Source organism: Schistocerca nitens, chromosome 4 (genome assembly GCF_023898315.1).
Source record: "Schistocerca nitens isolate TAMUIC-IGC-003100 chromosome 4, iqSchNite1.1, whole genome shotgun sequence".
Lineage (NCBI taxonomy): Eukaryota > Metazoa > Arthropoda > Insecta > Orthoptera > Acrididae > Schistocerca > Schistocerca nitens.
In genome coordinates this window covers 689,621,544-689,633,981 of record NC_064617.1, presented here as the reverse complement: position 1 = coordinate 689,633,981, position 12,438 = coordinate 689,621,544, and the positions used below count along the sequence as shown (strand labels likewise).

Genomic DNA, 12,438 nt, shown 5'->3' with positions numbered 1-12,438 from the left:
CGTACGGCTGCCTAGAGTTATTGAGCATGCAGCTGCCTCAGTAGCGGATGCTGATATTGATAAGAATGGGCGCGGCAGGAAGAGGCGCACTCCAAATCCAATATGGCGGCTGGAAACGAGGCAATTCCAGCGGACCGCACTTAGTTAGAACTATAGCGCGGTCCTCCGAGCTCTAGTGGCAGCCAGGCGAACCTCGTTCAAGGTCACCCGCCTTATAGGCAGTGTTGATAGCTTTTCAACAACTCCTAATGAAACTGGACAACAAGAGTTACTTCAAGGACCTATTACCTTTGTAGGTTGCAAGATTGAATTTTCTTGTACTACTACAGAGGTAGTTAGTGGAAATTCCTGGTTAACAGTTGCAATACTTCGAGGAGGAGAGTCTGCACTTCCAGGATTGGAGTCGTATAATGAACAGTCACTGTATGCAACTTCTGTGAAGTATACTTAAAAATTAAGAAGTGCAAATCTGCTGAGTCTGATAGTCAATTGAATTACTTCTAGATTACTTTATATATGTGTACTGGCAGGAAAGTGCTACTGCCCTTCATCTTAGAATACTCAGCTGCTGTTCAATTTCATGCTACGAGCATAAACATTTACATAACTTTGCTGTTTATGCAGTGTTAATACAGAATCCCATTTAATATGAACATTATACTTCAGTGGAATTTACATCCCTGAGTGAAAATATTGTGATAAATTATGAATATAATGGCTAATATGGTAGCTTTTACTTTGTTTTTGAAATCAGTGCAGTTTGTTTCCAAACTTCCGATTTTCGTCAACTTGGTATGGACTGCGACCAGAATATAAAACTCAGTTCTCAAATACACAACATCTTTACAGAACTCATTTTTATTTTTAGTACTGTGAATTTCGCAGAATGTTAATTCTAAATTCAGCCTTGTTATTAGCCACAAACACTGTTGTGTATTGCTATGTAAGCTGTTTGGAATTGCATAATATAAATCTTTGTAAGATAATGGTTCAGCTATTTGCCATAAACAAGTTGTAAATATGTTCTGCTGTTTTCACTGTTGTTAGGGTTGGGCTGTTTGGGGGAAGGAAACCAGACAGCGAGGTCATCGGTCTCATCAGGTTAGGGAAGGACGGGGAAGGAAGTTGGTTGTGCCCTTTCAAAGGAACCATCCTGGCATTTGCCTGGAGCGATTTTGGGAAATCACGGAAAACCTAAATCAGGATGGCCGGACGTGGGATTGAACCGCCGTCCTCCCGAATGCGACTCCAGTGTCTAACGACTGTGCCAACTCGTTCGGTCTTTCATAGTTGTGTCTGGTATGAGTATGTTGTTAGAATGTGAGAGAGAAAGAAATGAGAAAAGGGGAATGTGTGATAGGGAACAAAGACAACAGGATAGCATATAAAATGGCAAGGCAAGGTTGAATGTGAGCACATAGTAGAATTATGTCAGGAATAATGCGCCAAAACAACAGAGCCCACCTGTGTGATGCAGATAAGGTTAAATTGAGGAGAGTAATTCAAGTGAATTGAGTACTGGATCAGTTGCAAGATTGAGAATAAGAGTGAAAATTTAAAACTATGGATTTGTAAAATATCTGAGGTTGTGTACTTTGTGCAACCCTTAACTCATCTACAATTGGGTGGCCTCGACTCTCTCTCTCTGTCTGTTGTTTTCACCCTGATTATCATCATAGTAAGCTTATAAATTGAGTTGAAACTATGTTTGCCAAATCTGGTGTTTGTCACTTCATGAAGTGCTTTGATATTAACAGGTGTGAGTGTGAAGGGCAAGACAACAGCAAGTCATGGAAACGCTCATGGACAGTCCGGATCCACAGACCTAGGCATCTTTGTAAAGAGTGTGCTACATGGCGGAGCAGCTTCTCGTGATGGTAGATTGCGCACCAATGATCAGTTGCTCAACGTTAATGGAATATCTTTGCTCAATCAGTCAAATTCTGATGCCATGGAGACCCTTAGGTGAGTGCACATATACTGCATCCTAAAAAAAAAAGTATTGGTTGTTGTTGTTGTTGTTGGTGGTGGTGGTGGTCACTTCTATTGCCAAATTGACAATTCCTTGATGCCTCAGGCTGTGATATATCAACCAACCCCTTCTTTTAGTAAATTTGTGGCAAAAATTTCCTTTTCTCGCAGTTTGATTCAGTATCTCATTTGAAATTCTATCTACCTATTTAATCTTAAGCATTTGTAGCACTATATTTCAATATCATCAATTCTCTTCATGCCTGAATTTCTTTTTAGCCATGTTTCACTTTCAAGATTTCAGGTACCTCCAGGAATGGCTTCATAACAAAACCATTAGTGTGGCCACTAAGAACAAAGCTTGTTGACTCAGACTCAAGTAAATGACAAACTTAGAAACAGACAGTAAGCAGTAGAACACAGTCAGCGGAGGAGTGCTGACTGTGTTGTCTTTATATAGAGAGGGCTCTCCGGTAGGTGGTGGAGTGGATGTCACACTGTGCACACTAGTTTTGTGACCCACCACAAGTGACCTATGGTGGCTGGCCTGTGCAGCTACCATTGTCGGCCTATTTGAAGTGTACCACACCAGCGGCCTGATGCCATAGCGCGTATCCTGGAGTTGCATACAGGGTTATAGCACTAACACCTAAATTCATATTAGCTGTTGACAAATTCCTCTTTATTTCACAAGTGCTTAGTCTCATTTCATAATTTTAATTCCCTCTTACTTAATTTTCTGACTTAATTCAAATTTACTCCATTACCCTTGTTTTACTTTTATTGATGTTCATCTTATTAATCTCTGTTCAAGACACCATCCATTCCATGAAACAGCTCTTGCAAGACCTTCAGTCTCTGACATAGCTACAGAGTCATCAGCAAACTTTTTTTTTCTTCTCCCCAAATTTTAGTTACCTTTCCAAATTTTAGTTACCTTTCCAAATTTTAGTTACCTTTCCAAACTTTAGTTACCTTTCCAAATTTTAGTTACCTTTCCAAATTTTAGTTACCTTTCCAAATTTCTGCTTGGTTACCTTCAGATCTTTGTCATATGGAGACTGATGACTTCAGGGATGGGCTACAATCCTGGGTCACACCCTTCTCAACTAGGGCTTCACTTTCATGTCCTTTGACTCTTATTGCTGCAGCCTGATTTCTGTACAAGTTGTAAATAACCTTTCACTCTCTGTGTTTTATCTTTACTACCTTAAAAATTTTGAAGAGTGAACTCCATTCAACACTGTCAAAAGGTTTCTCTAAATCTACAAGCACTATCAGTGTAGTTTCCTTTCTCTGCAACCTGTTCTAGGATAAGTCTTAGTGTCAGTATTGCCTCTTGTGTACCTAAATTCCTCTGGAACTCAAACTGATCTTCCCTGAAGTCTGCTTCTACTAGTTTTTTCATTCCTTTATAAATAATAGCATGTGTCTTGTTTGAAATTTGGATTAATACAATAGGTGGAAGAGTTTCATCATGGCTGACTCTCAGAAAGATGTCAGTAATTCTGAGGAGATGTCCTCTAACCCAGGGACATTGATCACTTCAGTCTTTCAGTGCTCTGTCAACTTGTTTTCACAGGATCTTATGTCATCTTCACCTGCTCCCTCCTCTTTTTCTATAATATTGTCCTCAGTTTTGCTTGTTGTATATAGACCTGCTATATATATATATATCCTTCCACCTTTGAGCTTTCAATCCATAGTGTAGTACAGGCCATAGTTTAGTACAAGTTTGCCATCTGAGATCTTTTTACTTGTGTAGCTGCTTCTGTTTTCTCCATAGGTCTCTTTTAATTTTCCTGTAGGTTGCATCTAGCTTTCCCTTATTTATGTATGCTTCTAAAGGCTTGCCTTTGACAAGATATAAAATCTAATGTGTCTACCCTTTTTTGCCGACTTCATTTGCTGCATTTTTACATTTTATCTTCTTCCAGTTAAATTCAATATCTCCTGTGTTGCTCAGGATTTCTACTAGGCTTCGTTGTTTAATACATGGGATCCTCTGCTCCCCTTCTCTATTTCATCTCTCAAAACTGCCTATTCAGTCCAACATTAGGCAATGATCCTGAAACTCTCAACAATCTGTGGAACAATATCCACATGCTGCATTAGCCTTTTGCCTAGAATGTTTCCAGGATATGGAGCTACATTAATTGGCTGACTCGTTAGTTGCTGTTTTTCTTTCAGCTTTTATGTTAATAGCAAGTGACAAAAATGAACATTTTTCTTTTTTTTCCAATACAATCTGTCAAAATAAGCTCATAAAAATCTCTAAAACAATCTCAAACAATGGAAAATCCAGGATGGAATGTGACAGTATTATAAGAAGGAAAGCTGCTACTCACCATATAGTGGAGATGCTGAGTTGCACATAGGCACCACGAAAAGACTCACAAATAAAGCTTTCGGCCATTAAGGCCTTCATCAAAAATACACATACATACATGTGCACACACATGCAAATACAACTCTACACATGACTGCAATCTCAGGCAATCAAAACCATACTGTGAGCAGCAGCACCAGTGCATGATGGGAGTGGTGACTGGGTGGGGGTAAGGAGGAGGCTGGGGCAGGGAGGAGGAGGGATACTATGGTGGGTGCCATGGACAGTGAAGTCCTGCAGATTAGATGGAGGGCAGGGGAGAGATGGGGTGGGGTGGGGGGGGGGGGGGGAGTGTAGTATCGGAAAAGGAGAGAAACAAAAAGACTGGGTGTGTTGGTGGAATGATGGCTATGTAGTGCTGTAATGGGAACAGGGAAGGGGCTGGATGCGTGAGGACAGTGACTAACGAAGATTGAGGCCCATAACCCTCCTTGCCTCAACCTTTGTTACTGTCCTTCCCTGTTCCCATTCCAGCACTACACAGCCATCATTTCACCACAACACCCAGTCTTTTTATTTCGCTCCTTTTCTGCTATCCCCCCCTCCCCCCTCCTCACCTCCCCCCTCCCCCCCTCCCCTCCTCTTCCCTGCCCTCCATCTAACCTGCAGCACTTCACTATCCAACACCCCCAATGTACTATCCCTCCCCCTCCCCGCCCAGCCTGCTCCTATCCCCACCTAGTCGCCACTCCCATCATGCACTGTTGCTGCTGCTTGCAGTGTGGTTTCAGTTGTCTGCAGTTGTGTGTTGAGTTATGTTGATGCACACACACTAGGGTGTGTGTGTGTGGGGGGGGGGGGCAAAAGCTTTAATTGTGGGAGTCTTTTTGTTGTGCCCATCTGCGACTCAGTATCTCCGCTATATGGTGTCTAGAACAGTCTCATTTTAGAAGATGTGTGTTCATAAAAATTTGGGTAAACATATATTCACTTGTTACTAAACCTACCTATCTTTTAAGGTCACAAATTGCACTGCATTTGCAGTCAGTTGAGTATGAAATTTGGTTGCTGTGATTTCTGTGTTCTTTCTTTATTTCCCCAAAGGAATTCTTTTTGCTTCAAGAGGACTTTATTTTTAGTAGTGTCTGTGGTAGATAGTCTTCCTTAAGTAAAGGTTGACAGCTGCTTGCTAGTAATTTTCCTGTGTAGATATTTTTTTTTTTTTTTTACCTGATTGCCGTACCCAATACCTTGTACGGTATTGGGTAAAGTGCTCAGATAACAAGGAACATAAAGAACAGTCTGTGCAGGAAATTACTTCCTTCATGGTAAATATGGTAAATATTAGACAGCCAACAATTCTAGATTTCTCCAAAATCTGTCTGTGTATTAATTTGCATGGTAACTCCTTGATGGTAAAGTGTTGCTTAAAATGTTAGTTAAAAGAGAGGCCTTGCTATTTAAGTCATTGTGGCTAAAATTATTAATAAGAATAAACATGTGTATTGTTGGCTGTATTATTTAATGTTATCCTTATTATTAGCACCCGGAGGACTAAAAAACTGCAGTTAGACAACAGGTCAGTAACTGAATATGTAATTAACTAATTTTCATGTTTGCCTGCACATTTCAAATAATGTTTTTAGTTACTGGGCAGTAAAATGTTTTGCTGAGTTGCAAATCTTTCTTTTACTGTAGTCTGTGGAACAATACCCAGATGCTGTACTATTCTTTTGCCTAAAAGCATGTGCATTGTGCATCTTAGTTTTTCTCTATGACTATTTGGTTACACACCGTTTTTAACTGTCAGAAGCATGTGAATATAATACTCTGTTTTTTTAAAAATCTAGGGCAGAAAATCATCACTGCAACTTCCAGCTCATTATTAATTTGAAGAACCTGAGAACTTTATTGTAAATATTCTTACAATAAAAAACTGCTTAAGTTGCTCTCTTTGTGGCCACTGATAATTTTCTCCACTCCCATGTTCAATAGTCTTTGTCCTGATTCATGTTCTCGACAAAATTCAAAAGCTGGGACATGGGATAAGCAAAGCTCATAAATTTTGTACAGGAACTCTGCTATCGTTTAAAAAATTTGACAATTTGTTTTACATCCTGGGCAGCGTCAACTGTTCTGATGTGCTAAGTGTTTGTGGTAGTTTGATTCTTTCTTTCTTTTTTTGTTTGTTATGCTGTTATACTTTGATAAAAATTTGTTGATAGTGTAATTGACAAAAAAGTATCTCATCATACTTCATATTGGAGCAGAAACTGGTTTCCATCCTCACAACGATAGTATTGTCACCTCAGTTTGTATTGGAAAATGAGTGTGCAACTATTAGGATGCTCATGCAACCAATGTGGAATGTACTTGTACATCTTTGTGACTAGATTATAATGATGGAAGGGACTTTCTTCCAAGAGCTTTTGAAAATATTTTTATCGTGCTATCTGGCCATCAGGATCTTGGAGTCTAAATAATCATGGCAAAAAGTTCTTTTTCTGACTAAAGTATTTTGTTTTTTTGTGTTTAAACTACACTTACATTTTGACAAAGTCTCATATTAGGTCAGTGTAATTTGTCCAGTAGTTTCCAGTTAATAGATTTCATCACTGAAATGTGGTTCTAGCTGACACGCAAAATACTTACTGGGGCTGCCAAAACGGTTGCTGAGAAACAGCCATGTTCAAACCTGAAAGCAGGAATTGTCTGTCAGACAGCATTGCAGTAGATACCTGTATCACTCATTAATTTCAATTGTTGTGTCTCAAGAAATGGACACATGAGGTATTCATTCTTATCCACAGTGAATGATGTAAATTAAGACATACTCTACATGAGAGTTCTTCAAATATGTTGTGTTAGAATGAGAGGAAACACTGTGTATTAAGTGACTCATTAGTTTATGGTATTTGTCCAAAAGCATGCTGGTTGACACTTCAAACTATAATGCAGGTGGCATATTCCATGTCAAGGAACAATGAGAATTTATCAGTAGACATAGATTTATTTATTAAAGACAGCCTTACTTTTTCATTCCTTACAGGCGTGCGATGGTACATATGGAAGGCCCTACCCCTGGTATAATAACTTTGACAGTAGCACGATGTGTAACATCACATGGGCCCAACAGTAGTCAACCATCCCATTCTGGCCGTGATTCAGCCAGCAGTTTGTTGACCAGTTCCTCAGGTACGTATATGTGCATTACACTTTTATCTTTAAGTGGTTAAAGGGGGCAAAAAGAGTTATTCCTTACAAATGTGGCACATTACACATGATTTTGTTGTGTCAACTAATACCCAACAACTGGCAAGAAAAATGTCTCTCAACTACTCATCAAACTGTTTTTATGTGGTTTTACGCAAGGCATAATCATAACATCAAATAAAGTTATGCAACTATTTGTATGTTCATATGCAAGTACAAGTCTGCAATCCTAGTATGTAATAAAATCCCCTTGCCACAGTACCATGGTACAACCTGGAGTAACTGAAATGAAACATTAAAACAAATTGATAAAGTGGACATCGGCTGCGTCATTTTGCTTTGCTTTGCTTCGCTTCATCTATGGCAGACTACAGTACTGTGGGGTAGGGATTTCAATATGCAGCAGAACTGCAGACGTGCTGTAACTTACTGACATGTTAAGATTCTTCAGTCTCAATAATATCATCCATTGATCTTTCCTTCCTCCAACAGTTGCTTGGTTATTCAAACAGTTGATTGCGAAGTAACAACCCAATTGATTTTTACTTCATCAGTCTGTCATATTTATTTTTATTCAACACTTCTTAATATCATTTTGCTGATTATATGATAGTTTTCACAATACAGATAGATAAGTTAACAATGTAAAAAGGAAAAGATAGATTGTTACTTACCGTAAAGGTGACACATTAAAAACAAAGATGATGTGACTTACCGAACGAAAGCGCTGGCAGGTCGATAGACACACAAACACAAACACACACACAAAATTCAAACTTTCGCAACGAACTGTTCCCTCATCAGGAAAGAGGGAAGTAGAGGGAAAGACGAAAGGATGTGGGTTTTAGGGGAGAGGGTAAGGAGTCATTCCAATCCCGGGAGCGGAAAGACTTACCTTAGGGGGAAAAAAGGACGGGTATACACTCGCGCGCACACACACACATATCCATCCACACATATATGTGTCTGTATATGTGTGGATGGATATGTGTGTGTGTGTGTGTGTGTGTGTGTGTGTGTGTGTGTGTGTGTGTGTGCGTGCGCGAGTGTATACCCGTCCTTTTTTCCCCCTAAGGTAAGTCTTTCCGCTCCCGGGATTGGAATGACTCCTTACCCTCTCCCTTAAAACCCACATCCTTTCGTCTTTCCCTCTCCTTCCCTTTCCTGATGAGGCAACAGTTCATTGCGAAAGCTTGAATTTTGTGTGTGTGTTTGTGTGTTTGTTTGTGTGTCTATCGACCTGCCAGCGCTTTCGTTTGGTAAGTCACATCATCTTTGTTTTATATATATATATATATATATATATATATATATAACAGAGGGAAACATTCCACGTGGAAAAAATATATCTAAAAAGAAAGATGATGAGACTTACCAAACAAAAGCGCTGGCAGGTCGATAGACACACAAACAAACACAAATATACACACAAAATTCAAGCTTTCGCAACAAACTGTTGCCTCATCAGGAAAGAGGGAAGGAGAGGGAAAGACGAAAGGATGTGGGTTTTAAGGGAGAGGGTAAGGAGTCATTCCAATCCCGGGAGCGGAAAGACTTACCTTAGGGGGAAAAAAGGACAGGTATACACTCGCACACACACACATATCCATCCACACATACAGACACAAGCAGACATATTTAAAGACAAAGAGTTTGGGCAGAGATGTCAGTCGAGGTGGAAGAGTAGAGGCAAAGAAGTTGTTGAGAGACAGGTGAGGTATGAGTGGCGGCAACTTGAAATTAGCGGAGATTGAGGCCTGGCGGATAACGAGAAGAGAGGATATACTGAAGGGCAAGTTCCCATCTCCGGAGTTCGGATAGGTTGGTGTTGGTGGGAAGTATCCAGATAACCCGGACGGTGTAACACTGTGCCAAGATGTGCTGGCTGTGCACCAAGGCATGTTTAGCCACAGGGTGATCCTCATTACCAACAAACACTGTCTGCCTGTGTCCATTCATGCGAATGGACAGTTTGTTGCTGGTCATTCCCACATAGAATGCATCACAGTGTAGGCAGGTCAGTTGGTAAATCACGTGGGTGCTTTCACACGTGGCTCTGCCTTTGATCGTGTACACCTTCCGGGTTACAGGACTGGAGTAGGTGGTGGTGGGAGGGTGCATGGGACAGGTTTTGCACCGGGGGCGGTTACAAGGATAGGAGCCAGAGGGTAGGGAAGGTGGTTTGGGGATTTCATAGGGATGAACTAACGTAACCTGTTAGTTCATCCCTATGAAATCCCCAAACCACCTTCCCTACCCTCTGGCTCCTATCCTTGTAACCGCCCCCGGTGCAAAACCTGTCCCATGCACCCTCCCACCACCACCTACTCCAGTCCTGTAACCCGGAAGGTGTACACGATCAAAGGCAGAGCCACGTGTGAAAGCACCCACGTGATTTACCAACTGACCTGCCTACACTGTGATGCATTCTATGTGGGAATGACCAGCAACAAACTGTCCATTCGCATGAATGGACACAGGCAGACAGTGTTTGTTGGTAATGAGGATCACCCTGTGGCTAAACATGCCTTGGTGCACAGCCAGCACATCTTGGCACAGTGTTACACCGTCCGGGTTATCTGGATACTTCCCACCAACACCAACCTATCCGAACTCCGGAGATGGGAACTTGCCCTTCAGTATATCCTCTCTTCTCGTTATCCGCCAGGCCTCAATCTCCGCTAATTTCAAGTTGCCGCCACTCATACCTCACCTGTCTCTCAACAACTTCTTTGCCTCTACTCTTCCACCTCGACTGACATCTCTGCCCAAACTCTTTGTCTTTAAATATGTCTGCTTGTGTCTGTATGTGTGGATGGATATGTGTGTGTGTGCGAGTGTATACCTGTCCTTTTTTCCCCCTAAGGTAAGTCTTTCCGCTCCCGGGATTGGAATGACTCCTTACCCTCTCCCTTAAAACCCACATCCTTTCGTCTTTCCCTCTCCTTCCCTCTTTCCTGATGAGGCAACAGTTTGTTGCGAAAGCTTGAATTTTGTGTGTATATTTGTGTTTGTTTGTGTGTCTATCGACCTGCCAGCGCTTTTGTTTGGTAAGTCTCATCATCTTTCTTTTTATATATATATATATATATATATATATATATATATATATATATATATATATATATAAACAAAGATGATGTGACTTACCAAATGAATGTGCTGGCAGGTCGACAGACACACAAACATACACACAAAATTCAAGCTTTCGCAACAAACTGTTGCCTCATCAGGAAAGAGGGAAGGAGAGGGAAAGACGAAGGGATGTGGGTTTTAAGGGAGAGGGTAAGAAGTCATTCCAATCCCGGGAGCGGAAAGACTTACCTTAGGGGGAAAAAAGGACGGGTATACACTCGCGCGCACACACACACACACATCCATCCACACAAGTTTCTCTCTATATACAAACTGATGCTGATGAAAAATACACACATTTCATACACAGCACTAACCAAACACTATTGGATACTTTGTACCGGATGCAATTCAGCAGCACATATAATAATCATGAAGATTGGCTTACCTTAGATGAGCTGCACATAACACAGACAGAAGCCAAATTTTCGAAGGTGATAATTAATCATTGTGACTGGGTCACCACAGTCACAAATATAACTAATCAACCCAGCATTGTGATTAATGTATTGTTTACTGTGCAAAACTGATGTTAAAAAGATATTTGGTTCAAGTCTCGTCAAATGAAGTGAAAATTTATTTTTATTTTTATTTATTTATTTTTTTTAATTAATCTAATGCAGAGTTTGATTATTATTTTTATTCAGTTAGTTGGCTTAGGAGTAATTTTTTTATTTCTCTATTTTGTCATGTAATTTTCATCATCGTATTGCAGTTTTATTTGCTGTTATTTTTCCTTCCCATCATTCTTTTTTCATTTGGAATCTGCCTGTCTCTCCTCTAACCTGCAACAAAATCAAATGGTTGGCAACACAGCAGCTCATGTAGCTGGTGCAAGGATAGTTTCAGGTAATCAATATTAGTGAGAAATTAGTTTGCTTTTACCACTGAAACCAAATTTTTTGTCTTGGGTTTGCTCATAGAGGTTAGCCTTAATCATCACGAACAAAGCAATTGTCATTCTGGTTCTGCCCCAGATTGTTGACTGCAATTTTCTTGAATGCATTGCACATCATGAGGTTGTGGTTAGCTTAGGACTTGAGTTTAAATTCAGAGTTACAAAATGCATCATATGCCACAGTTCAGTCATAGGTCACTTAAAGTCAGCTGTCAACAGAGCATCTCGCATTTCTGCCATACCTTGTGGTGGACACTTCCAGCATTACTTCATGTTACACATTGAGAGCATACCCACAGTATTTGTGCATCAAATATAATAGAGTGGTAGTCAGCAGCCGCTGAGGTGACAGTGTAGCGGCAAGTGACAGATGTCAACTATTAAGTAATTTTAATCAGACTATGGTACAGATACCTGTATTACAGAAACTACAAACTATTATATTCCAAGCTTATTACATTTTATATAGTAACATAAAAGGCAGAAAAAATGAGCCGCAAACAATAGGGCATGAAGTAAATTTGCTTAACCATCAGTTGTATAGTTGGGAAATGACAAAATAATATGTATTATTTCATGGGAGGGAAGTTTAAATGTGCAAAAGGATCCCCAAAATATGCAAGAATTTTTGAATACCTAGGATCTTCTAATTTGAAAAATTAAAAACTAATGTTATTTTACTGAAAGTACACATTTTTGGAAAGAGAAAAATTGGTGCTACAAAACTATGTCAAAGAATTTCAGAAGAATTAGATTTTTAAAGAAATGGCTCAAATGGCTCTAAGCGCTATGGGACTTAACATCGGAGGTCATCAGTCCCCTAGACTTAGAACTACTTAAACCTAACTAACCGAAGGACATCACACACATCCATACCCAAGGCAGGATTTGA

At 40.1% G+C, this 12,438-nt stretch overlaps 1 protein-coding gene across 1 annotated transcript in view; it reads left to right on the top strand.

Annotated features, from left to right (window-relative positions):
• The window catches only part of LOC126252504 (partitioning defective 3 homolog), a gene marked incomplete at its 5' end in the record, with an annotated part of 237,820 nt that overhangs the window by 150,542 nt on the left and 74,840 nt on the right, over positions 1-12,438 (top strand). Inside the window, 2 exons of the mRNA XM_049953400.1 lie at positions 1,758-1,965; positions 7,350-7,495. Of these exons, the coding sequence (XP_049809357.1) occupies positions 1,758-1,965; positions 7,350-7,495 (354 nt within the window). The remainder of the gene's footprint in view (positions 1-1,757; positions 1,966-7,349; positions 7,496-12,438) is intronic.